The 27,868-nt window shown below is 44.4% G+C and overlaps 1 protein-coding gene across 4 annotated transcripts in view; it reads right to left on the reverse strand.

Moving 5' to 3' along the window:
- Window positions 1-310: 310 nt before the first annotated feature.
- The window catches only part of LOC137534460 (piggyBac transposable element-derived protein 4-like), a 34,962-nt gene continuing 7,404 nt past the window's right edge, over window positions 311-27,868 (reverse strand). Inside the window, exons 8-12 of one of the 4 annotated variants that reach the window (XM_068255960.1) lie at window positions 22,464-22,596; window positions 17,499-17,557; window positions 9,680-9,812; window positions 5,707-7,465; window positions 2,651-2,804 (exon numbers count right to left, since the gene is read on the reverse strand). In XM_068255960.1, coding sequence (XP_068112061.1) covers window positions 2,735-2,804; window positions 5,707-7,465; window positions 9,680-9,812; window positions 17,499-17,557; window positions 22,464-22,596 — 2,154 coding nt within the window. In that variant the 3' untranslated portion in view covers window positions 2,651-2,734. Of the gene's footprint in view, window positions 7,466-9,679; window positions 9,813-17,498; window positions 17,558-18,677; window positions 20,618-22,463; window positions 22,597-27,868 lie in introns of those variants that run through there. The other 3 variants (XM_068255962.1, XM_068255959.1, XM_068255961.1) reach the window with 3 other exon arrangements.

Genomic DNA, 27,868 nt, shown 5'->3' on the forward strand with positions numbered 1-27,868 from the left:
GAGCGGAGTGAGCGACTAGGTGTGTACCTCTGAGTGCGATCGGAAATGTAGGTTGGACAGGTTTTGTGGACGGATTTGTAAGTCAGGCACAGTATCTTGAATCTGATTATGGACTGGATAGGAAGCCAGTGGATGGATTCACAGAGGGGAGCCGACGGGGTGGAGCGATGAGAGGAGTGGATCATTCTGGCTGCCGCATTCATGATGGACTGCAGTGGGGCTATTCGGGTCGTAGGGAGACCAGACAGAAGGGCATTGCAGTAGTCAAGGCGGGAAATTATGAGGGCATGGATGAGGAGTTTGGTGGTGGCAGAGGTCAGGAAAGGGAGAATCTTACAGATTTTACGAAGGTGGAAGTTGCAGGACTTTGTGAGGTTTTGGATGTGGGGAGTGAAGAAGAGTGCGGAGTCCAGGGTGACACCCAGACAGCGGGCTTGAGAGGTTGGGTGAATGGTAGTGTGGTTAACAGTGACATGCACATCTGGAAGATCATAAATTCCGTTTTGTCTAGATTTAGTTTCAGGAACCTAGCAGACATCCAGGACGAGATGGCTGATAGGCAGGAGGAGACCTTGTCCATGTTAGTGGTGGATATGTCGGGGGTGTGAAGGTAGATCTGGGTGTCATCTGCACACATATGATAGTTAAAACCCATGGAGGAGATAACCTTGCCAATGGAGGATGTGTATAGGGAGAACAGTAGGGGGCCAAGGACCGAGCCTTGGGGGACTCCCACAGAGAGGTGGTTAGGGGTGGATGAGGACTCATTGAAGGAGGTCGTGAAGGAGCGGTTGGAGAGGTAGGATGAAAGCCAGGTCAGGGTGAGGTCATGAATGCCCATGGACTGGAGGAGTAGGGGATGGTCTACTGTGTCAAAAGCTGCTGAAAGGTCAAGGAGGAGGAGAATGGAGTATTTACCTTCAGCTTTAGCTAAAGCAAGGTCATTGACCAATTTGGTGAGAGCTGTTTCGGTTGAGTGGGCAGGGCGAAATCCAGATTGCAGTGGGTCTAGCAGTGAGTTGGCATTGAGGTACTGGGTCAGGCGTTTGTGAACCAGACGCTCAAGGAGTTTTGAGACAAAGGAGAGGAGGGAGATAGGGCGGTAGTTGGAGGGCAGTGAGGGATCGAGGGAGGGTTTCTTGAGCAGAGGTAGTACAGTGGCCTGCTTGAAGTCTGAGGGGAAGGTGCCTGTGGATAGGGAGAGGTTAAACAGGGTAGTAAGGACTGGGGCCAAATCCATGAAGTGAGGCTGTAGTAAATCAGAAGGGATGGAGTCAAGGGAGGAGGTAGTGGTATGGGAAGTTTGCAGTAAGTGGTTGACTTCCTCAATGGTAGTAGGAGTGAAGGAGGGGAAGGGAGGATAGAGTGGAGGAGGAGCTGGATGGGAGAGGGAGGGAGGTGAGGATTGAATATTTCCTGACAGATGGCGACCATATTGTTGGTGAAGTGGGTGGCTAAATCTGTGGCAGAGAGGGAGGAAACTGAGGGTCGGTGGAAGCTCTGGGGCCCTGGGGCCACAAAATATTGTATCGAGGGCCGCATTGGAGGCAGAAACGCCTCCGCAATCCAAAATCTGCAGCAGCCCGGGAGTATGCGTTTCTGCAAAACGCCTCCCGCTCTGGTGTGCACCAGCCCATTGCAATACATTACCCAAGCGTATCCACATCCACAAGCGGATCGAAAAACGCTGCCGAACCGCTCTGGTGTGCACTAGGTCTTAGTTCAGGAATACTGTTAGTTAGTTTCTGTTCTTGTCTACCGTTACTCCAAGTAGCAGCGCCCATTCACATTCTCCTCTTTTTCAATGTCCCCAAGTCCCAACTCAGTGGCAACATGGCATGTGCTGGTTTACTTTCAATTCCCATCCTCAAAGCAACTAGGGCTTCTAACTTGTGTGATTTCTGCATTGCTTAGAAAATTCCCCTTTACATACAAAATGTTATGACGTGCTCATCACAAAGAAGAACTCTCAGCAGTGTGACTTCTCTGGTGTCTACGAAGGGAGTCTTTCCGAGTGAACCGTTTCCCACACTCTGAACATAAGAAAGGATGCTCACCTGTGTGAATTTTCTGATGTTTAAACAGAGTTTCCTTGTCATGAAATCCTGTCCCACACTCTGAACATGAAAAAAGACACTCTCCAGTATGAATTCTCTGATGTTTAAACATAGTTTCTTTGTAACGGAATCCTTTCCCACACTCTGAACATGAAAAAGGACTCTCGCCGTTGTGAATTCTCTTGTGTTTAAACAGGGTTTCTTTGTGGCGAAAGTCTTTCCCACAATATGAACATGAAAAGGGGCGCTCATCTATGTGAACCCTCTGATGTTTAAGCAGAGTTCCTTTGTGACTGAAGTCTTTCCCACACTCTGAACACGAGAAAGGACGCTCGCCTGTATGAATTCTTTCATGTTTATAAAGATGTGCTTTCTGAATGAAAGATTTCCCACATACCACACATGAGAACGGACGCTCACCTGTGTGAATCCTCTTGTGTTTAAGGAGGTTTCCTTTGTTACTGAAGTATTTCCCACACTCTGAGCAGGATAATGGGCCTTCACTTGCTTGAATTGTTTGTGGCACGATAACTGTTGTATCCAACATAGTCGTGTGTGATTTATCTGAAGACTCCCAGGAGATATCAAAGGGATGTTGTGATCTCTCCTCATGGTAAAGACTGTGGTGTGCATTTCCAGTAATGGGGTTTCCTGCTGAAGAATATTGTGTGATGCCATCATCTTCTGCACTGTAATCTGTGGGTGGAATAATGTGTTCCTCCAAGGCATACCCAGCATGATGTCCATCTATTGGGGAAACATTAGTGTGAAAAGCACATTCATAGCTCTTCGCCTTTATCATGAAATAATGAATGCAGAGCTAATAGCCAGAAATCTGAAGATGTTTCATGCAGAGAAAAAAAGCTGCACATGATGTCATTACTGAGGAATGGAGATGGGCCTTTCATATGGTGTACAGTATCTCCTCCTCATTTGTTGGGAACATGATGTTCTGCTGAGGAATGGAGATGGGCCAGTCATATGGTGTACAGTATGGTCTCCTCATTTGTTGGGAACATGATGTTATACTGAGGAATGGAGATGGGCCTCTTATATGGTGTACAGTATCTCCTCCTCATTTGTTGGGAACATGATGTTATACTGAGGAATAGAGATGGGCCTTTCATATGGTGTACAGTAGTTCCTCCTCATTTGTTGGGAACATGATGTTATACTGAGGAACGGGGATGGGCCTTTCATATGGTGAACAGTATCTCCTCCTCATTTGTTGGGAATGTGATGTTATACTGAGGAATGGAGATGGGTCTCACATATGGTGTACAGTATTTCCTCATTTGTAGGGAACATGATGTTATACTGAGCAATGGAGATGGGCCTCTCATATGGTGTACAGTATCCCATCCTCATTTGTTGGGAACATGATGTTATACTGAGGAATGGAGATGGACCTTTCATATGGTGTACAGTATCTCCTCCTCGTTTGTTCGGATCCTGATGTTATACCGAGGAATGGAGATGGGCCTCTCATATGGTGTACGGTATCTCCTGCTCATTTCTTGGGAACATGATGTTATACTGAGGAATGGAGATGTGCCTCTCATATGGTGTACAGTATCTCCTCCTCATTTGTTGGGAACATGATGTTATACTGAGGAATGGAGATGGGCCTCTCATATGGTGTACAGTATCTCCTCCTCATTTGTTGGGAACATGATGTTATACTGAGGAATGGAGATGGGCCTCTCATATGGTGTACGGTATCTCCTGCTCATTTCTTGGGAACATGATGTTATACTGAGGAATGGAGATGGGCCTCTCATATGGGGTACAGTATCTCCTCCTCATTTGTTGGGAACATGATGTTATACCGAGGAATAGAGATGGGCCTCTCATGTGGTGTACAGTATCTCCTCATTTGTTGGGAACATGATGTTATACTGAGGAATGGAGATGGGCCTCTCATATGGTGTACAGTATCTCCTCCTCGTTTGTTCGGAACCTGATGTTACACTGAGGAATGGATATGGGTCTCTAATATGGTTAACGGTATGGTGTAGTTCATTTGGTGACAGAGGTGTTTGGCTTGGACCCAGACTTGTACTAGTTTTTACTCCTTTAATTGCCTGATGAAGTGGGTTAGAACCTGTCAAATGTGATGCATTGTGCAGTACTTAAATAAACGGTATCTTTGTTGAAACTATAATCAACACCGTCTGTGTTTTATTTGTTGGGTTAGTTAAGCCTACCATTGCTGACGTTTTACATTTTTTTTAAGTGTTTACTCTATTCTGGTGCCTTTGTTCAAGCTTCTCTTCATTTATAGCAGGGCAAAAGGTGCAAGTCCATTGCATACAAGGTTGTGGAGTCGAGGAATCAGAGCAATTTTTGGGTACCTAGAGTCTGAGTCGGTGGTTTTGTAGACTGAAGAGTTGGAATATTTTTGTACCCACTCCATAGCCCTGTAAGGGATATGGAGTCAGAGTCGGAGCAATTTTGTGGACCTGAAGTCACAGTCAGTGGTTTCATAAATTGAGGAGTTGGAGTTTTTATACTGACTCCACAGCTCTGATTGAATATCCCCACAAATTATGCCATCTAGAAAACTAGACTCCCCTTCAATATATTTGGCAAAGGGTATAATTAGAGACTTGACCCTCTGGTCTTTTCTCAATTTTGATTAGACGAATGGGGTAACATTTATATACTTCAATTTTCTTTCTATTTTTTTTGTTGTTGTTGTTGCAAATATGCTAATTTGAAAGCCCATAATGCACACATGTGGTTTATAGGCTACACAATATATGCAAAAGCATATTAGCCTACTTCTCCCATGCACAGGGGTCCCTCATTTTATTGCCTAGGTAGCATTTTGAGAAAGTGACCAAAGTAAAATCAAATGAGTAAGGTTTTTGTTTTCAGATTTCACGTGTAAAATGATTTAGATAATGGTATGTGTATGATATTTAGAAAAAAAAAAAGAATATGGTGCAAGTGTCCATTATATGGCAGTTTGAGAGTTTTAAAGGGACTCCGAGCACCTCTCATGGGCATGCCTTTAAGACTCTGACCAGTACTGCAAAGTACTTAAAGATGCATACCTTTCTGCAGCTTGTGCTCTCCTCTTTCATTTGATGCCAGAATTGCTGTTCTACACCAAATAGTTTTCATTAGATTTCAATTTAAAAATCGCGGCTGCCATCTTGGTGATGTTATAACTTCCGGGTCACCCCTGTCTTCTCTGTTAGAGATGTGCATCAATGAATGAAGCAGGAAGAGAAAGTGACACGCATGGACATTTCAAGAGGCTCCTCCAGAGGGGTCATAGCACGACTTTGTTGGAAGTCGTCTGTCTTAAAGACATGCCCATGAGAGGTGCTCGGAGTTCCTTTAATTTTAATAGGGGCTTTTAACCATAAAAAGTTTATTGAAACATTTGAGGTTTGTACAGGAGGATTGTATTTTTTTTCTTTTAATCAGAAAAAAAGTTATTGAAACGGTTGAGGGTTTTACAGGAAGAAAAAAGGGACTGAGTTTTATAAAATAAACATAAAGGTTTTCTACTGCTTAGAAAAAGAAAAAAAAAAAAAGAATATTAAGCTAAACATAAAATGAAGCGTTAGTATGGAACTCTTCAAAGCAATTGTTTATACAGAGGCAAGGGTTGCATGGGCATTTGGGGCAGTGGTACCTCGACTCTCTTCTCTTTCCCTTCTTTGAACAGACTCTGCATCTTTTTCTAGGAAGCTGTGAGGTTGCAGTGGCTGGTATAGGCGCGAGGTAATGCCAGGATTTTGCTTGTCGCCAGTTCACATGGGCTGGCACTGGAGGCTCACTTTCTCCTCTCTCAAAGACAAGGGCCTTTACCACAGCTTCCAAATATCTGAAATAGTTGCCTCGATTTCCTGCCTGTTTGTAGATGACAAAAGAATTCAAGGTGGCCATTTGAATGAAGTAAATGGCCACCTTTTTGTACCAGGCTATGGATTTTTTCATGACCAGGAACGGTTTCATCATTTGGTCAGAATGGTCAACAGTCCCCATCAATTTGTTATGGTCTCTGACACACACAGGTTTCCTAACTGTTTCCTTGGTACTAGTTGTTACCAGAACTGTAGCCTCTGTGTGAATGGTGCTGAGCATGCACACCTCTCTCTTGCCACAAAATTTCAGTGCCAGCAGCTCATTGCTACGAAGGCTTATGGTTTCCCCCTTTTTGAGCTGATGCCACGCCAGTTCCTTTGGGAATCCCTGTCTGCTGGCCCTAATAGTACCGCATGCCACAGTTTGCCTTTCATAAAGGTGTTTGAAAAGAGGGATATCGGCACAGAAGTTGTCCATGTAAACATGGTATCCTTGATTTAGGAGGGGGGACAGTAAATCCAGTGAAGTTTTGCCATTGATGCCCACATATGATGGGCAACCTGGTGGATCCAATTCCTGATCCTTTCCTTCATACAACCGAAATCGATAGGTATACCCTGTGCTGCTCTCACTCAGCTTGTATAGTTTGACGCCATGCCTGCCACGTTTGTTTGGAATGAACGGCTTCATGCCCAGCCCGCCTGTAAAATCGATTAGGGACTCATCGACCACAATATTTTTACTGGGTGTGTAGACCTCAGCAAATTTTTGTGTGAAGTGATTTAGAAGGGGCCGAATTTTAAAAAGGTGGTCAAAAGTTGGGTGATTGCGGTCAGGGCAAAGAGAGTTGTCAATGAAGTGTAGAAACCTCATGAGAGTTTCATAACGGGTCCGGGGCATGATCATGGAGTACAGGGGCTTATGATGGGTGACGTCCTTGGCCCAATAAGACTTGTACCTGAGTTTTTTAGTTAGGCCCATGTTTAGAATGAGCCCTAAAAACTGCTTCAGCTGTCCGATAGTTGTTGGTTTCCAGAGGCCAGGCTTTGAATAATGGGAGGTGGGATTAGTTGAAATAAATTGCTGAGCATAGCGGTTTGTTTCTAGCACAATGCTCTCCAGTAAATTATCAGATATAAACAACTGAAAGAAATCAATTTCAGTAAAATGTTCAACTGGCACTTTTATTCCAGGCGATCCAGTAAAAGGAGGAATTACGGGGCTGTGCATGTTGCAGGGTGACCAGACAGGGTTCTGCATTTCTTGTGGCACACTTCCCCCTACAGTCTGAGCCCTTGGCCTTAGAGCTGAGCCCTGTGCCCCACTTGCAGATGGCCACTCTGCATCACTTTCCTCCTGACTTCTAGCGCAGTTGTCTTCCTGATGGCTGTAGGAAGCTAGCGACACTGGAGAGGGAGAGCGGCGTTCCTTATGCTGAGCTCTGAAGCGCTTCGTTGGAGGTGAATCGGAATCGCTGTCACTTGAGTCATCGCTGCAGTCTGTTGGCTCATAAATGGAGTTGCTGTCCTCACCACTCTCTTCAAAGCTCTGCTCATCTGACTCGTACAGAATCCTGTAAGCTTCCTCTGCAGTAAAATGTTTGTGAGCCATTTTAGTAGTTTAGTATAATAACCCTACACTACACTAACTATATACTCTATGCTATATACTAAGTACTACATATAATTACAATACACTATATAATAACTATATATCCAAGCTACACTATATACTAACTACAGAATATACCAATATAACCACGCTACACTATATACTAACTAAAGTGTATTACAATATAATCACTTACTTACATACCTTTATAGTACTCTATACTATAAGCAGCTATGTTACACTACACTTTATACGCTACACTATATACCTGTACACAACTCCATGCTATAAGCACCTACACTACCTTGGACTCTAGTGAATCAACCCCATAGTTTTGTGTATAAAGGAAATAGCCGGTGTAACCTCCTGTTACTTGCGCTATTTCCACAATGTGCTTTAAATGTAATGTGCTGCACGCAAGCAGTCTATTGAGCCAATCAGAGTGCAGGGATCACGTCATTTATAGTGATTGGACGCGAAGGGGCTCAGGACGAGACCAGAGGAGTGCTTCTGATTTCCTGGAAGGAGGTTTAAGGTAACAGCGTTCGCTATGCTGCTCTACCCGCAGCATAGTTGCGCTCCTTTGTATGCGCGCGCTACGCGGCTAATAGTGCACATAGCGTGCAGGCTGTGGAAATAGCGTGAGTAGCAGGAGGTTACACGCGCTATTTCCTTTAGCGAATCAACCCCTGTGCACTAGCGGCAGCGTAACGTACGTAACTAAGCCACAGCCGATGCTTACAATAGCCAAGAAGTAATGATGTATCGCTACCGTGATACTTCACTAGCGTGGCCGCTACTATGTTAATTAACATAGTAGCTGGCGTGCTAGTGAAGTATCGCGGTAGCCATATATCATTACCACACGATTATTGTAAGCAGCGGCCGTTGCTTAGTTACGCACGCTACGCTACCACCAGCGCGCTTCGCATGCAATCGGGGGCCATTAAGTCATGCTAGTGTATTAGTGCGAGAAAGGGGAAATAACGTACGCTGTTCCAGCACGTTGCTATTAATGAATTAACCCCAATGTGTCCAGGAGCCCTTCTCTGCAAAGACATTAATAAATCTGAGCAGAGAACAGAGGAACAACAAGCAGCTCTACTCCTTCTGTTATGATCGCAGTGACACGCTTTTCACTGGGATCATGTGACTTGCAGAGCTCTGATTGTCTACCCTGTTACTATCCACAGACCAGACAACAGTGTGGCCACCTATACTAGCTAGCCTAGTGCTAGCTAACATGTTCGTCAGACATGAAATCTAATAGATATCTCCTGGGGGACTGAGGCTACAAAACCTCTTGAGCGACGTAACGCTCAGGAGGTTAAGGAATGGAGATGGGCCTTTCATATGGTGTACAGTATCCCATCCTCATGTGTTGGTAACATGATGTTATACTGAGGAATGGAGATGGGCCTTTCATATGGTGTACAGTATCTCCACCTTATTTGTTGGGAACATGATGTTATACTGAGGAATGGAGATGGGCCTCTCATATGGTGTACAGTATCTCCACCTTATTTGTTGGGAACATGATGTTATACTGAGGAATGGAGATGGGCCTCTCATATGGTGTACAGTATCTCCTCCTCATTTGTTGGGAACATGGTGTTATACTGAGGAATGGAGATGGCCTCTCATACGGTGTACAGTATCCCATCATTTGTTGGGAACATGATGTTATACTGAGGAATGGAGATGGGCCTCTCATATGGTGTACAGTATCTCCACCTAATTTGTTGGGAACATGATGTTATACTGAAGAATGGAGATGGGCCCCTCGTATGGTGTACAGTATCTCCTCCTCATTTGTTGGGAACATGGTGTTATACTAAAGAATGGAGATGGGCCTCTCGTATGGCGTACAGAATCTCTTCCTCATTTGTTGGGAACATGATGTTACACTGAGGAATGGAGATGGACCTTTCATATGGTGTACAGTATCTCCTCCTCATTTGTTGGGAACATGATGTTATGCTGAGGAATGGAGATGGGCCTCTCATACCGTGTACAGTATCTCCTCCTCATTTGTTGGGAACATGATGTTATACTGAGGAATGGAGATGGACCTTTCATATGGTGTACAGTATTGTCCACTCATTTGTTGTGTAAAGTTAATTGATAGCAAACAGTCAATAAAAGGCAATCATTAAACAAATTGTGATATTAAGACTTAGTCCGCTCACCATAGGTTACATCACTGAATGAATGTGGCATTCTGTCATTGGTCACCATCATTCCACACTCATCCACAGACTGTAGATCACTCCTCATAGGAGTCTCTTCTTCCTTAATCTTAAGATCAGCCAGTTCTTCATTCTAAGCCAGGAAATTGATCAAATACATAATCATAGAGGTAAATATCACCAGCCTAGAAACGTGTATTTTCATCCCCCTCCACACACACAAGCATACATTGTCACCCCTCGTTCTGCCTCGAGATAAAACATCACTTACATATCTCTCTAATGGAATCCAATCAGAGAGGGATCTATTACCTGCCCACACACTGCACAAGCATGAACATCTAATCTATTAGAAGTCCTCCTAGCACCACCGCCTCCATATGCCTCCCCCCATGTAATGTGTGTGTATGCCGGCCTGTTGTCAGAAGGCTCACCTTTCTCACTGGCATGACTCATCGGGCTTGATTCACTAGCGACAGCGCAGCGTAACAGTGCGAGTTAGCTACTGTTATGCGCGCTAGTGAATCAGCATGCCTTAATGAAGGCTCCCTGCACACTGTGCACGCTAGTGGCAGCATAGCGTGCGTAATCAGGCTCAGTTGGGGGAGCAGGCACTCAGCGCATGCTATGCTGCTGTATTACAGCATGGTGAACACTAGTAATTTAACGTCCGCTCCACTCCTCCCGCCCTGAGCCCCTTTGGGTCCAGTCACAATAAATGACATGATCCCTGCACTCTGATTGGCCCAAGTGACAGACAGTCTATTGGGCCAATCAGAGTGCGGGGATCACGTCTTTAATGTGACTGGATCTGAAGGGGCTCAGGGCGGGAGGAGTGGAGCAGATGTTAATTTACTAGCGTTCGCTATGCTGCAACACAGCAGCATAGCATGCGCTGAGTTCCTACTCCCCTGACTGTGCCCAATTATGGACACTACGCTGCCACTGGCGCGCAGGGAGCTTTCATTAAGGGCATGCTGATTCACTAGCGCGCGTAACAGTAGCTAATTCGCGCAGTTGCATTACACTTTCATTAGTAACTCAAGCCCATTGCATTTTTTGACATGCCTCTGGGGGTGTCTGTGCCACCACATGTAGTGGCATTAGTACATGTGGTGGTGTCATGTGGTACATCGCCAAACCGCAACAGAGAAAGACAGTGGATAGAGGAGGAGGCTAGGAGTCGAACTTGTCAAAAAGAGGCGGCACAACACTGACTGCAAAAAGTTGCTTGTATTGCGGACATGTTACGGACATGCAGGTCCTTCATCAGGTGCATAACCGTGGTTATGCACCTGATGAAGGACCTGGTTGTCCGTAACATGTAGTGTCACTGTTCCACAATACAAGCAACTTTTTGCAGCCAGCGGTGTGCCAAGTCTTTTCTACTTTTGGAGGTGAGGAGTCGGGCTGGTGGACTGGTGAGCTTACAACATTTGCACGGGCTCAGGGGGGTACACATACACTAGAAGGATGACCGGCCATGGGTCCGTCAGTTGTCAGGAAATCAAACACCCTTACCGCTACTGTACACACTATACACGTGCTACAATCACCTCTGTAACCAACTAGGATGCCATTGCCACATAGCGGTTGATTCACTAAAAGTAATGCACACAAGCAGCCAGGGCTGCGGAGTCGGGCAATTTTGGGTGCCTGGAGTCGGAGTCGGGAAAAAATGCACCGACTCCGACTCCTAATGAATTTGTAACTGCAATTAAAATAGAAAATATGATAAAATGTTCTATTTCTCAGATAATAGTCATTAAAAATAATGTATATATACAGTAATAGCTGTGCTTAGTCCACAAAAATGAAATAAACCAATCAAAATTAGTTACTTGTGTTGCTTCAATAAAGCAGTCCCCGTATTTTTAAGGTCAGATATACATATCTGATTGTGACTGTATATATGATGTGTATATATGATCTCTTATATATACTAAATAACATCTATGCTGTAAGTATAAAGCCTGATGTGTAGCCGTGTCACTAACAGAGATGGTCAATGAGATGGAAATAATTCTGCATTGATGCTGATTTATGCAAATGTATGCACTCCCTTTGCTGATGAAATCAAATAATTTGATATGTTAAAATTTGGTTTGGTGAATACAAATTAAAGGGTAATTGAGACGGATGAAAAGTTTTATACATACCTGGGGCTTCCTCCAGCCCCCGTTCAGGCTAATCAGTCCCTCGCTGTCCTCCACCACCCGAATCTTCTGCTATGAGTCCTGGTAATTCAGCCAGTCAGCGCTGTCCGGCCGCATGCCGCTCCCACAGCCAGGAACATTCTGCACCTGCGCAATAGTGCTGCACAGGTGTAGTATGCTCCTGGCGGCGGAGTGTGTGCATGCGCACTACGCCCGACTGGCTCAAGTACCTGGACTCATAGCAGAAGATCCAGGTGGTGGAGGAGGACAACGAGGGACTGATTATCCTGAAGGCGGCTGGAGGAAGCCCCAGGTATGTATAAAACTTTAATTTCATCTGTCTCAGGTTTACTTTGTTACACAGTAGTACTATACTCTACATATGCACTCCCCACAGAGCTGCAGGGAATCCACTGAGAATGCTGTGCACATTGAATACAGAGGTGTTGTCTGTTTACAATCTCCTCATTCCCCTGCAGAGTACCTGCACATCATTCTTACATGTACCCACACTTACATTGCCTAGGGCCTGATAGATGTTCTTTGTTCCGGTTTGTACCTTTTACAAGTACTCTTACCAAGGACTAGTTTTAGTCTAGAGGGAATAAATATAGTAGTCTACATATCCTTCTCACTTCAGTTGTCTTGTAAAATTCCTAAGCGTTGGCAGTTAAAGAGAACCCGAGGTGGGTTTGAAGAATATTATCTGCATACAGAGGCTGGATCTGCCTATACAGCCCAGACTCGGTTGCTATCCCAAACCTCCCTAAGGTCCCCCTGCACTCTGCAATCCCTCATAAATCACAGCCACGCTTCTGACAAACAGCTTGTCAGAGCTGGCTGTGTTTATCTGTATAGTATCAGTCTGCTGCTCTCCCCGCCTCCTGCAGAACTCCAGTCCCCGCCTGCATCCCTTCCCTCCCTGCTGATTGGAGGGAAGGGACGGGGGCAGGGACCGAAACTATGCAGGAGGCGGGGGAGCAGCTGAGACTGACACTACAGATGTAAAACACAGCCTCAGAGCACGGCTGTGATTTATGAGGGATTGCAGAGTGCAGGGGGACCTTAGTGGGGTTTGGGATAGCAACAGAGGCTGGGCTGTATAGACAGATCCAGCCTCTGTATGCAGATAACATTCTTTAAACACACCTCGGGTTCTCTTTAAGAGACGAATTTCATGTTACATACTTTTAATCAACAAAATTGTAATATGCAAATTAGAGGAGTTGGTGGAATCCTAAACTGAGGAGTCGGAGTCGGTGGATTTTTGGACCGACTCCACAGCCCTGCAAGCAGCACACGCTTGGTTCGTCAAGTGCCGGGTGATGTCCTGTAGCATGACCGCGATACTTCACTAGCATGGCTGGTACTAAACATCATAGACTGTTATTCTAAAATTCAGTCTTAATCGGAAAGTTCACTATAGTAAACACAACTAGAGGCCAAAGCAGGTCCTTCTCCCAGAAACATATTTTCTGTTTCACTCGGATAGGCGCAATAAAATTATTTCAAAATTTGGTCAAGTCTCATCTTATTGGTCATTCTTGAACTCTGGTGGTCCTCCACGTCTCTGTCTACTGGGGAGCAATATCAAGAGGATTACTCATGTTTGCAAAATGGAAACACTAATAGTAACTACATAGGATAATTTGCACTGGTTTATGAATACTTGGATTCCGTGGACAGAACTTTAAGATTTCCAAAATGTACAGAAACTTTCAAAACTGGTCCCGGTGCAGCCTGGAAAATTTTGTTTTATAGGCTACCTTTCTTATTTACCATCTCCCAAATCCCCCCAGGAGCGTAGAAATAGACATAGCAGCCATTCTAGCTGCTATGGGGCCCAGAAGCAGAGAGGCCCCAGGTAGTACTTGATGTATTCACTATTAACTTTTTTGTGTTCCTCCAGGATCTGACTGTGTCTCAGTGTCTATGGACTACATGCAGTGTAGATTAGAAATACAATTAGCCACATGTCCATAGGTAAGGAGCAGGTGGCATTGCTCAAGAGTGCCAATATCTGAGGGCACCATGAAAGTTATGCTATGTAGCTCCATTATCTCATTATCTCTAGCTATGCCACTGGCATTTATGAATTTTTCCCTTTTTACTCTTTGATTTGATCTTATCGAAATGAATGACCATCACTAGATTTTGTACGGTTGTATTTGGAACTGGCGGTCGGGGATTGCTAAAAATCTGACATGTTGGATCTTTAGCAGTAGTCAGGCAACCGCTGTACGTACGCTGGAATTATGCTAGATTTACTGCCAAGTAGTAGTCTATGCCAGATTTCCTGACAAGTAGTAGTCTATGCCAGATTTCCTGCCAAGTAGTAGCCTATGCTAGATTTCCTGCCAAGTAGTAGTCTATGCTAGATTTCCTGCCAAGTAGTAGTGTATGCTAGATTTCCTGCCAAGTAGTAGTGTATGCCAGATTTCCTGCCGAATAGTAGTAGTCTATGCCAGATTTCCTGCCAAGTAGTAGTATATGCCAGATTTCCTGCCTAGTAGTCTATGCCAGTTTTCCTGCCAAGTAGTAGTCTATGCCAGATGTCCTGCCAAGTAGTAGTCTATGCTAGATGTCCTGCCAAGTAGTCTATGCTAGATTTCCTGCCAAGTAGTAGTCTATGCTAGACTTCCTGCCAAGTAGTAGTCTATGCCAGATTTCCTGCCAAGTAGTAGTCTATGCCAGATTTCCTGCCAAGTAGTAGTCTATGCCAGATTTCCTGCCAAGTAGTAGTCTATGCTAGATTTCCTGCCAAGTAGTAGTCTATGCCAGATTTCCTACCAAGTAGTAGTCTATGGCAGATTTCCTGCCAAGTAGTAGTCTATGGCAGATTTCCTGCCAAGTAGTAGTCTATGGCAGATGTCCTGCCAAATAGTAGTCTATGGCAGATTTCCTGCCAAGTAGTAGTCTATGGCAGATTTCCTGCCAAGTAGTAGTCTATGGCAGATTTCCTGCCAAGTAGTAGTCTATGGCAGATTTCCTGCCAAGTAGTAGTCTATGCCAGATTTCCTGCCAAGTAGTAGTCTATGCCAGATTTCCTGCCAAGCAGTAGTCTATGCTAGATTTCCTGCCAAGCAGTAGTCTATGCTAGATTTCCTGCCAAGTAGTAGTCTATGCTAGATTTCCTGCCAAGTAGTAGTCTATGGCAGATTTCCTGCCAAGTAGTAGTCTATGGCAGATTTCCTGCCAAGTAGTAGTCTATGGCAGATTTCCTGCCAAATAGTAGTCTATGGCAGATTTCCTGCCAAGTAGTAGTCTATGCCAGATTTCCTACCAAGTAGTAGTCTATGGCAGATTTCCTGCCAAGTAGTAGTCTATGGCAGATTTCCTGCCAAGTAGTAGTCTATGGCAGATTTCCTGCCAAGTAGTAGTCTATGGCAGATTTCCTGCCAAGTAGTAGTCTATGGCAGATTTCCTGCCAAGTAGTAGTCTATGGCAGATTTCCTGCCAAATAGTAGTCTATGGCAGATTTCCTGCCAAGTAGTAGTCTATGGCAGATTTCCTGCCAAGTAGTAGTCTATGCCAGATTTCCTGCCAAGTAGTAGTCTATGCTAGATTTCCTGCCAAGCAGTAGTCTATGCTAGATTTCCTGCCAAGTAGTAGTCTATGCCAGATTTCCTGCCAAGTAGTAGTCTATGCCAGATTTCCTGCCAAGTAGTAGTCTATCAGTATTCACAAACACCTGATTACTTAAACTAACAACACAATTGTTACCTCTTTGGTAGGATATAAATCTTCCCCCCCTTACAGTTCATATCGTCAATAATAAATTACACAAAACCCCCACCAAAATAACCCAACATGTTTCACTTCCTAGCGGAAGCTTTTTCAAGGGAACAAAGAAAATAACATGAGTCAAACAGCGTGTCCGCTCATGACAGCAGCTGCTGTCATGAGCGGACACGCTGTTTGACTCATGTTATTTTCTTTGTATTAATAATATTGCACCTTAGCACCAATGCACTTTTGCACTTCACTTTGTTCCCTTGAAAAAGCTTCCGCTAGGAAGTGAAACATGTTGGGTTATTTTGGTGGGGGTTTTGTGTAATTTATTATTGACGATATGAACTGTAAGGGGGGGGGGAGTAATCTTTCCAGTGTTGCTTATTATAGACCCCTAGTTCATAAGTTATGAGTTTGTAATTAAGACAGCCAGCTCTGGGTGTATTTTATATCTTTATTTATTAAAAGTTACGTTTTATATCCTACCAAAAAGGCAACAATTGTGTTGTAAGTAGTAGTCTATGCCAGATTTCCTGCCAAGTAGTACTCTATGCCAGATTTCCTGCCAAGTAGTAGTCTATGCCAGATTTCCTGCCAAGTAGTAGTCTATGCCAGATTTCCTGCCAAGTAGTAGTCTATGATAGATTTCCTGCCAAGTAGTAGTCTATGCCAGATTTCCTGCCAAGTAGTAGTCTATGCCAGATTTCCTGCCAAGTAGTAGTCTATGCCAGATTTCCTGCCAAGTAGTAGTCTATGCCAGATTTAATGGCAAGTAGTAGTCTATGCTAGATTTCCTGCCAAGTAGTAGTCTATGCTAAATTTCCTGCCAAGTAGTAGTCTATGCTAGATTTCCTGCCAAGTAGTAGTCTATGCCAGATTTCCTGCCAAGTAGTAGTCCATGCCAGATTTCCTGCCAAGTAGTAGTCTATGCTAGATTTCCTGCCAAGTAGTAGTCTATGCTAGATTTCCTGCCAAGTAGTAGTCTATGCCAGATTTCCTGCCAAGTAGTAGTCTATGCCAGATTTCCTGCCTAGTAGTCTATGCCAGATTTCTTGCCAAGTAGTCTATGCCAGATTTCCTGCCAAGTAGTAGTCTATGATAGATTACCTGCCAAGTAGGTCCGCACGACACTTTAACAAGAACTTTTTATTGCACCATCTCTATCTACACGCTATTGATCGTAAAAAGACGATCGTTTCAGGGCCACACAGGGTTCTTTTTGTCAAGGCACAGTTACGATCATATCACCAGTGTTACTAGTAGACGTTGCACACTTCACCTTTGAGAAAGCCTGGCGCAAGCCATGCGAAACGGTCGTTAGGCCGTGCACCTTTTGGCACCCACCACCGCTGCCTCCCACCTGTACCCAGAGAGTACGAAGATACCATGCCGGTATGTGTGTTTTTTACTGCATGATCAAACTTTGTTCATTAAGCATTGCCGATGCACTTTATATTCACTTGATGTGATATCATTTTTGTACATTAAACACTATAGTGCCAGACTTTTCCTTCATGTTTTTGACTGTTACTAGTAGACTTTAACTACTTGGCCCTACATCCACCACCTCAGCTTGACATTGGTGTGCAATCTTTAGGATTACTAGATTTCCTGCCAAAGCGATCTTTATAAGCTCTCAGGGCCAATCAATCCAGCGTGTGTACGTAGCTTTACTTATAGTTTGCCTCACACTATGTAAATCTTTTAGGTGGAGCAGTTTTGGGAAAGGTTTTGAATCCGGTTTAGTTATTTTTCTGTTGATGGCAATGCAGGAAAACTTTCGGTACACTTACTACACTTTGCTCTGGCTATTGCCATCATTTGATTATTGACTTAAATACTTTTTTTGTGATGATCTGAGGCCTTACAGGGAAGCTAATGTCATGTAGTCAGGTGACAGTATTGAGTTCTGTACTCTCAGTACCACCTACCTGATGATGGTGAGGGGTGGTGCAATCTTCCTGTGAAGAATCCTGGGAAAGCTGAGGACCTGGGAATACAGAGGACACACTGACTGAGAGGGGAGGAGGGAACTGTTGTAGAGACTGAAGGAGGAGAATCTGTTACCTCTTTCTGTATGTAGTGTACTGTAATTAGAGATTTGACCCACTGGTCTTTTCTCTTTTTTTTGTTGTTGTTGCAAATATGCTAATTTGAAAGCCCATAATGCACACATGTGGTTTATAGGCTACACAATATATGCAAAAGCATATTAGCCTACTTCTCCCATGCACAGGGGTCCCTCATTTTATTGCCTAGGTAGCATTTTGAGAAAGTGACCAAAGTAAAATTAAATGAGTGAGGTTTTTTTTTTTTTTTTTCAGATTTCACATGTAAATTATTTATGTAATCCAAGAAGAGTGAAAGGTGTGTGCTTCTGACCAGTTTCACCTGACCTATGTACTGGCTGCCTCAAGTCTAATGACTCATTCAAAGCATTGCCTCATGAATAGCCAATTAGGCCAAATTTGCTTAGCCAGGTATGTCAGGTGTTCACTTGGTGTTTAATGCACACATTCAATGCTTTGTGTAGAGGTGTAAATGATTTAGATAATGGTATGTGTATGATATTTAGAAAAAAAAAATGAATATGGTGCAAGTGTCCATTATATGGCAGTTTGAGAGCTTTAAAGGGACTCCGAGCACCTCTCATGGGCATGCCTTTAAGACTATGACCAGTACTGCAAAGTACTTAAAGACGCATACCTTTCTGTAGCTTGTGCTCTCCCCTTTTTATTTGATGCCAGAATTGCTGTTCTACACCAAATAGTTTTCATTCGAATTCAATTTAAAAATTGCGGCTGCCATCTTGGTGATGTTATAACTTCCGGGTCACCCCTGTCTTCTCTGTTAGAGAAGTGCATCACTGAATGAAGCAGGAAGAGGAAGTGACACGCATGGCCATTGCAAGAGGCTCCTCCAGAGGGGTCATAGCACAACTTTGTTGGAAGTCGTCTGTCTTAAAGACATGCCCATGAGAGGTGCTCGGAGTCCCTTTACTCCTTATAGGGGCTTTTAACTATAAAAAGTTTATTGAAACATTTGAGGATTGTACGGGAGGATTGTTTTTTTTTTTTTAATCAGAAAAAAAAGTTTATTGAAACGGTTGAGGATTATACAGGACGAAAAAAGGGACTGAGTTTTATAAAAATGAACATAAAGGTTTTCTACTGCTTAGGAAAAAAAAAAAGAATATTAAGCTAAACATAAAATGAAGCGTTAGTATGGAACTCTTCAAAGCAATTGTTTATACAGAGGCAAGGGTTGCATGGGCATTTGGGGCAGTGGTACCTCGACTCTCTTCTCTTTCCCTTCTTTGAACAGACTCTGCATCTTTTACTGGGAAACTGTGAGGTTGCAGTGGCTGGTATAGGCGCGAGGTAATGCCAGGATTTTGCTTGTCGCCAGTTCACATGGGCTGGCACTGGAGGCTCACTTTCTCCTCTCTCAAAGACAAGGGCCTTTACCACAGCTTCCAAATATCTGAAATAGTTGCCTCGGTTTCCTGCCTGTTTGTAGATGACAAAAGAATTCAAGGTGGCCATTTGAATGAAGTAAATGGCCACCTTTTTGTACCAGGCTATGGATTTTTTCATGACCAGGAACGGTTTCATCATTTGGTCAGAATGGTCAACAGTCCCCATCAATTTGTTATGGTCTCTGACACACACAGGTTTCCTAACTGTTTCCTTGGTACTAGTTGTTACCAGAACTGTAGCCTCTGTGTGAATGGTGCTGAGCATGCACACCTCTCTCTTGTCACAAAATTTCAGTGCCAGCAGCTCATTGCTACGAAGGCTTATGGTTTCCCCCTTTTTGAGCTGATGCCACGCCAGTTCCTTTGGGAATCCCTGTCTGCTGGCCCTAATAGTACCGCATGCCACAGTTTGCCTTTCATAAAGGTGTTTGAAAAGAGGGATATCGGCACAGAAGTTGTCCATGTAAACATGGTATCCTTGATTTAGGAGGGGGGACAGTAAATCCAGTGAAGTTTTGCCATTGATGCCCACATATGATGGGCAACCTGGTGGATCCAATTCCTGATCCTTTCCTTCATACAACCGAAATCGATAGGTATACCCTGTGCTGCTCTCACTCAGCTTGTATAGTTTGACGCCATGCCTGCCACGTTTGTTTGGAATGAACGGCTTCATGCCCAGCCCGCCTGTAAAATCGATTAGGGACTCATCGACCACAATATTTTTACTGGGTGTGTAGACCTCAGCAAATTTTTGTGTGAAGTGATTTAGAAGGGGCCGAATTTTAAAAAGGTGGTCAAAAGTTGGGTGATTGCGGTCAGGGCAAAGAGAGTTGTCAATGAAGTGTAGAAACCTCATGAGAGTTTCATAACGGGTCCGGGGCATGATCATGGAGTACAGGGGCTTATGATGGGTGACGTCCTTGGCCCAATAAGACTTGTACCTGAGTTTTTTAGTTAGGCCCATGTTTAGAATGAGCCCTAAAAACTGCTTCAGCTGTCCGATAGTTGTTGGTTTCCAGAGGCCAGGCTTTGAATAATGGGAGGTGGCATTAGTTGAAATAAATTGCTGAGCATAGCGGTTTGTTTCTAGCACAATGCTCTCCAGTAAATTATCAGATATAAACAACTGAAAGAAATCAATTTCAGTAAAATGTTCAACTGGCACTTTTATTCCAGGCGATCCAGTAAAAGGAGGAATTACGGGGCTGTGCATGTTGCAGGGTGACCAGACAGGGTTCTGCATTTCTTGTGGCACACTTCCCCCTACAGTCTGAGCCCTTGGCCTTAGAGCTGAGCCCTGTGCCCCACTTGCAGATGGCCACTCTGCATCACTTTCCTCCTGACTTCTAGCGCAGTTGTCTTCCTGATGGCTGTAGGAAGCTAGCGACACTGGAGAGGGAGAGCGGCGTTCCTTATGCTGAGCTCTGAAGCGCTTCGTTGGAGGTGAATCGGAATCGCTGTCACTTGAGTCATCGCTGCAGTCTGTTGGCTCATAAATGGAGTTGCTGTCCTCACCACTCTCTTCAAAGCTCTGCTCATCTGACTCGTACAGAATCCTGTAAGCTTCCTCTGCAGTAAAATGTTTGTGAGCCATTTTAGTAGTTTAGTATAATAACCCTACACTACACTAACTATATACTCTATGCTATATACTAAGTACTACATATAATTACAATACACTATATAATAACTATATATCCAAGCTACACTATATACTAACTACAGAATATACCAATATAACCACGCTACACTATATACTAACTAAAGTGTATTACAATATAATCACTTACTTACATACCTTTATACTACTCTATACTATAAGCAGCTACGCTACACTACACTTTATACGCTACACTATATACCTGTACACAACTCCATGCTATAAGCACCTACACTACATTGGACTCTAGTGAATCAACCCCATAGTTTTGTGTATAAAGGAAATAGCCGGTGTAACCTCCTGTTACTTGCGCTATTTCCACAATGTGCCTTAAATGTAATGTGCTGCACGCAAGCAGTCTATTGGGCCAGAGTGCAGGGATCACGTCATTTATAGTGATTGGACGCGAAGGGGCTCAGGACGAGAGCAGAGAAGTGCTTCTGATTTCCTGGAAGGAGGTTTAAGGTAACAGCGTTCTCTATGCTGCTCTACCTGCAGCATAGTTGCGCTCCTTTGTATGCGCGCGCTACGCGGCTAATAGTGCACATAGCGTGCAGGCTGTGGAAATAGCGTGAGTAGCAGGAGGTTACACGCGCTATTTCCTTTAGCGAATCAACCCCTGTGCACTAGCGGCAGCGTAACGTACGTAACTAAGCTACAGCCGATGCTTACAATAGCCAAGAAGTCATGATGTATCGCTACCGCGATACTTCACTAGCGCGGCCGCTACTATGTTAATCACCATAGTAGCAGGGGTGCTAGTGAAGTATCGCAGTAGCCATATATCATTACCACACGATTATTGTAAGCTGCGGCCTTGCTTAGTTACGCACGCTACGCTACCACCAGCGCGCTTAGCATGCAATCGGGGGCCATTAAGTCATGCTAGTGTATTAGTGCGAGAAAGGGGAAATAACGTACGCTGTTCCAGCACGTTGCTATTAATGAATTAACCCCAATGTGTCCAGGAGCCCTTCTCTGCAAAGACATTAATAAATCTGAGCAGAGAACAGAGGAACAACAAGCAGCTCTACTCCTTCTGTTATGATCGCAGTGACACGCTTTTCACTGTGATCATGTGACTTGCAGAGCTCTGATTGGCTACTCTGTACTATCCACAGATCAGACAACAGTGTGGCCACCTACGGTATACTAGCTAGCCTAGTGCTAGCTAACATGTTTGTCAGACATGAAATCTAATAGATATCTCCTGGGGGACTGAGGCTACAAAACCTCTTGAGCGACGTAACGCTCAGGAGGTTAAGGAATGGAGATGGGCCTTTCATATGGTGTACAGTATCCCATCCTCATGCGTTGGGAACATGATGTTATACTGAGGAATGGAGATGGGCCTCTCATATGGTGTACAGTATCTCCACCTTATTTGCTGGGAACATGTTATACTAAAGAATGGAGATGGGCCTCTCGTATGGCGTACAGAATCTCTTCCTCATTTGTTGGGAACATGTTATACTGAGGAATGGAGATGGGCCTCTCATATGGTGTACAGTATCTCCTCCTCATTTGTTGGGAACATGAACTTATACTGAGGAATGGAGATGGGCCTCTCATGTGGTGTACAGTATCTCCTCCTCATTTGTTGGGGACATGATGTAATACTGAGGAATGGAGATGGACCTTTCATATGGTGTACAGTATTGTCCCCTCATTTGTTGTGTAAAGTTAATTGATAGCAAACAGTCAATAAAAGGCAATCATTAAACAAATTGTGATATTAAGACTCAGTCCGCTCACCATAGGTTACATCACTGGATGAATGTGGCATTCTGTCATTGGTCACCATCATTCCACACTCATCCACAGACTGTAGATCACTCCTCATAGGAGTCTCTTCTTCCTTAATCTTAAGATCAGCCAGTTCTTCATTCTAAGCCAGGAAATTGATCAAATACATAATCATAGAGGTAAATATCACCAGCCTAGAAACGTGTATTTTCATCCCCCTCCACACACACAAGCATACATTGTCACCTCTCGTTCTGCCTCGAAATCAAACATCACTTACATATCTCTCTGATGGAATCCAATCAGAGAGGGATCTATTACCTGCCCACACACTGCACAAGCATGAACATCTAATCTATTAGAAGTCCTCCTAGCACCACCGCCTCCATATGCCTCCCCCCATGTAATGTGTGTGTATGCCGGCCTGTTGTCAGAAGGCTCACCTTTCTCACTGGCATGACTCATCGGGCTTGATTCACTAGCGACAGCGCAGCGTAACAGTGCGAGTTAGCTACTGTTATGCGCGCTAGTGAATCAGCATGCCTTAATGAAGGCTCCCTGCACACTGTGCACGCTAGTGGCAGCATAGCGTGTGTAATCAGGCTCAGTTGGGGGAGCAGGCACTCAGCGCATGCTATGCTGCTGTATTACAGCATGGTGAACACTAGTAATTTAACGTCCGCTCCACTCCTCCCGCCCTGAGCCCCTTTGGGTCCAGTCACAATAAATGACATGATCCCTGCACTCTGATTGGCCCAAGTGACAGACAGTCTATTGGGCCAATCAGAGTGCGGGGATCACGTCTTTAATGTGACTGGATCTGAAGGGGCTCAGGGAGGGAGGAGTGGAGCAGATGTTAATTTACTAGCGTTCGCTATGCTGCAACACAGCAGCATAGCATGCGCTGAGTTCCTGCTCCCCTGACTGTGCCCAATTATGGACACTACGCTGCCATTAGCGCGCAGGGAGCTTTCATTAAGGGCATGCTGATTCACTAGCGCGCGTAACAGTAGCTAATTCGTGCAGTTGCATTACACTATCATTAGTAACTCAAGCCCATTGCATTTTTTTGACATGCCTCTGGGGGTGTCTGTGCCACCACATGTAGTGGCATTAGTACATGTGGTGGTGTCATGTGGTACATCGCCGATCCGCAACGGAGAAAGACAGTGGATAGAGGAGGAGGCTAGGAGTCGAACTTGTCGAAAAGAGGTGGCACACCACTGGCTGCAAAAAGTTGCTTGTATTGCGGACATGTTACGGTCACGCAGGTCCTTCATCAGGTGCATAACTGTAGTTTTGTCACCTGATGAAGGACCTGGTTGTCCGTAACATGCAGTGTCACTGTTCCACAATACAAGCAACTTTTTGCAGCCAGCGGTGTGCCACATCTTTTCTACTTTTGAAGGCGAAGAGTCGCTGTGTACCCCCTGAGCCCGTGCAAATGTTGTAGGCTCACCAGTCCACCAGCCCGGTGGACTGGTGAGCCTACAACATTTGCACGGGCTCAGGGGGGTACACATACACTAGAAGGACGACCGGCCATGGGTCCGTGATTTGTCAGGAAATCAAACACCCTTACCGCTACTGTACACACTATACACGTGCTACAATCACCTCTGTAACCAACTAGGATGCCATTGCCACATAGCGGTTGATTCACTAAAAGTAATGCACACAAGCAGCACAGGATAAAATTTGCATTCGCATGCTACGCTTGGTTTGTCAGCGGAGCGTGCGCTCTGAACTTATGCGCGATCCTTACAAGTGCCGGGTGATGTCCTGTAGCATAACCGCGATACTTCACTAGCATGGCTGCTATTAAACATCATAGACTGTTATTCTAAAATTCAGTCTTATTGGGAAAGTTCACTATAGTAAACACAACTAGAGGCCAAAGCAGGTCCTTCTCCCAGAAAAATATTTACTGTTTCACTCGGGCAGGCCCAATAAAATTATTTCAAAATTTGGTTAAGTCTCATCTTATTGGTCATTCTTGAACTCTGGTGGTCCTCCACGTCTCTGTCTACTGGGGAGCAGATCTAGAGGATTACTCATGTTTGCAAAATGGAAACACTAATAGTAACTACATAGGCTATCATTCATAAAGCATTTCCGCATGCGGAAATGCTTAAAACAGCTGACTTTACCGACCACTTAGCAAAGTCAGCATTCATAAATCCTCTTTCCGCATGGAAAAATGACACTACCGAGCAGAGTGATAAATCACCGCCTGGTGCGGTGATTATCGGTACAAATGTAGCAAAATGTTCATTCATAAAGATCACCGCAAGCGGTGTGAGGTCGGGAAGTACCGCTCCCTCTGATGTGGCGATACCAATGTAAGTGAATGGAGACACACAGACCTCCCAGGCAGCTGCAGCAGAGCGGAATACGGAGAAATGTATCAACTCGGCAGCTTCCGTGTCTCCGCAAGCCTACCGCCTGCCTACCGCCAGCCTAGTTCGGGGAATCTCCGCACTGCTTCCGCACATGGATACTTTTTTATGAATGCCCACCCAGAAGTCCAAAAATCGCCAGCGGTGTTTTCCCGGACTGATTCTCTTTACCGACAGCCTGTTCATGAATGATAGCCATAGTATAATTTGCACTGGTTTATGAATACTTGATTTCCGTGGACAGAATTTCAAGATTTCCAAAATGTACAGAAACTTTCAAAACTGGTCACGGTGCAGCCTGGAACATGTTGTTTTATAAGCTACCTTTCTTATTTACCATCTCCCAAATCCCCCCAGGAGCGTACAAATAGACATAGCAGCCATTGTAGCTGCTATGGGGCCCTGAAGCAGAGAGGCCCCAGGTAGTACTTGATGTATTCACTATTAACTTTCTTGTGTTCCTCCAGGATCTGACTGTGTCTCAGTGTCTATGGACTACATGCAGTGTAGATTAGAAATACAATTGGCCACATATCCATAGGTAAGGAGCAGATGGCATTGCTCAAGAGTGCCAATATCTGAGGGCACCATGAAAGTTATGCTATGGAGCTCCATTATCTCTAGCTATGCCACTGGCATTTATGAATTTTTCCGACATGTTGGATCTTTAGCAGTAGTCAGGCAACCGCTATACGTATGCTGGAATTATGCTAGATTTCCTGCCAAGTAGTAGTCTATGCTAGATTTCCTGCCAAGTAGTAGTCTATGCCAGATTTCCTGCCAAGTAGTAGTCTATGCTAGATTTCCTGCCAAGTAGTAGTCTATGCCAGATTTCCTGCCAAGTAGTAGTCTATGCCAGATGTCCTGCCAAGTAGTAGTCTATGCCAGATGTCCTGCCAAGTAGTAGTCTATGCCAGATGTCCTGCCAAGTAGTAGTCTATGCCAGATTTCCTGCCAAGTAGTAGTCTATGCCAGATTTCCTGCCAAGTAGTAGTCTATGCCAGATTTCCTGCCAAGTAGTAGTCTATGCCAGATTTCCTGCCAAGTAGTAGTCTATGCCAGATGTCCTGCCAAGTAGTAGTCTATGCCAGATGTCCTGCCAAGTAGTAGTCTATTCCAGATGTCCTGTCAAGTAGTAGTCTATGCCAGATTTCCTGCCAAGTAGTAGTCTATGCTAGATTTCCTGCCAAGTAGTAGTCTATGCTAGATCTCCTGCCAAGTAGTAGTCTATGCTAGATCTCCTGCCAAGTAGTAGTCTATGCTAGATTTCCTGCCAAGTAGTAGTCTATGCTAGATTTCCTGCCAAGTAGTAGTCTATGCTAGATTTCCTGCCAAGTAGTAGTCTATGCTAGATTTCCTGCCAAGTAGTAGTCTATGCTAGATTTCCTGCCAAGTAGTAGTCTATGCTAGATTTCCTGCCAAGTAGTAGTCTATGCTAGATTTCCTGCCAAGTAGTAGTCTATGCCAGATGTCCTTTCAAGTAGTAGTCTATGCCAGATGTCCTTTCAAGTAGTAGTCTATGCCAGATTTCCTGCCAAGTAGTAGTCTATGCTAGATTACCTGCCAAGTAGTAGTCTATGCAAGATTTCCTGCCAAGTAGTAGTCTATGCCAGATTTCCTGCCAAGTAGTAGTCTATGCTAGATTTCCTGCCAAGTAGTAGTCTATGCTAGATTTCCTGCCAAGTAGTAGTCTATGCAAGATTTCTGCCAAGTAGTAGTCTATGCCAGATTTCCTGCCAAGTAGTAGTCTATGCCAGATTTCCTGCCAAGTAGTAGTCTATGCTAGATTTCCTGCCAAGTAGTAGTCTATGCTAGATTACCTGCCAAGTAGTAGTCTATGCAAGATTTCCTGCCAAGTAGTAGTCTATGCCAGATTTCCTGCCAAGTAGTAGTCTATGCTAGATTTCCTGCCAAGTAGTAGTCTATGCTAGATTTCCTGCCAAGTAGTAGTCTATGCTAGATTTCCTGCCAAGTAGTAGTCTATGCTAGATTTCCTGCCAAGTAGTAGTCTATGCTAGATTTCCTGCCAAGTAGTAGTCTATGCTAGATTTCCTGCCAAGTAGTAGTCTATGCTAGATTTCCTGCCAAGTAGTAGTCTATGCTAGATTTCCTGCCAAGTAGTAGTCTATGCCAGATGTCCTGCCAAGTAGTAGTCTATGCCAGATGTCCTGCCAAGTAGTAGTCTATTCCAGATGTCCTGTCAAGTAGTAGTCTATGCCAGATTTCCTGCCAAGTAGTAGCCTATGCTAGATTACCTGTCAAGTAGTAGTCTATGCTAGATTACCTGCCAAGTAGTAGTCTATGCAAGATTTCCTGCCAAGTAGTAGTCTATGCCAGATTTCCTGCCAAGTAGTAGTCTATGCTAGATTTCCTGCCAAGTAGTAGTCTATGCCAGATTTCCTGCCAAGTAGTAGTCTATGCCAGATGTCCTGTCAAGTAGTAGTCTATGCCAGATTTCCTGCCAAGTAGTAGTCTATGCTAGATTACCTGCCAAGTAGTAGTCTATGCAAGATTTCCTGCCAAGTAGTAGTCTATGCCAGATTTCCTGCAAAGTAGTAGTCTATGCCAGATTTCATGCCAAGTAGGTCCGCACGCCACTTTAACAAGAACTTTTTATTGCACCATCTCTATCTACACGCTATTGATCATAAAAAGACAATCATTTCAGGGCCACACAGGGTTCTTTTTGTCAAGGCACAGTTACGATCATATCACCAGTGTTACTAGTAGACTTTAACTACTTGGCCCTACATCCACCACCTCTGCTTGACATAGGTGTGCAATCTTTGGGATTACTAGATTTCCTGGCAAAGCAATCTTTATCAGCTCTAAGGACCAACTTCAATACAGCATGTGTACGTAGCTTTACTTATAGTTTGCCTCACATTCTGTAAATCTTTTAGGTGGAGCAGTTTTGGGAAAGTGTGAGAAAACGCGGAAAAGCCGCCGCGTGTACTCAGAACAAGGCGGCTGATTCCGCGTCCAGCGCGGCGGTTTGCACGCGTAGGCCTACAT

The sequence above is a fragment of the Hyperolius riggenbachi genome, chromosome 10 (assembly GCF_040937935.1).
Source record: "Hyperolius riggenbachi isolate aHypRig1 chromosome 10, aHypRig1.pri, whole genome shotgun sequence".
In the NCBI taxonomy this organism is placed as follows: Eukaryota; Metazoa; Chordata; class Amphibia; order Anura; family Hyperoliidae; genus Hyperolius; species Hyperolius riggenbachi.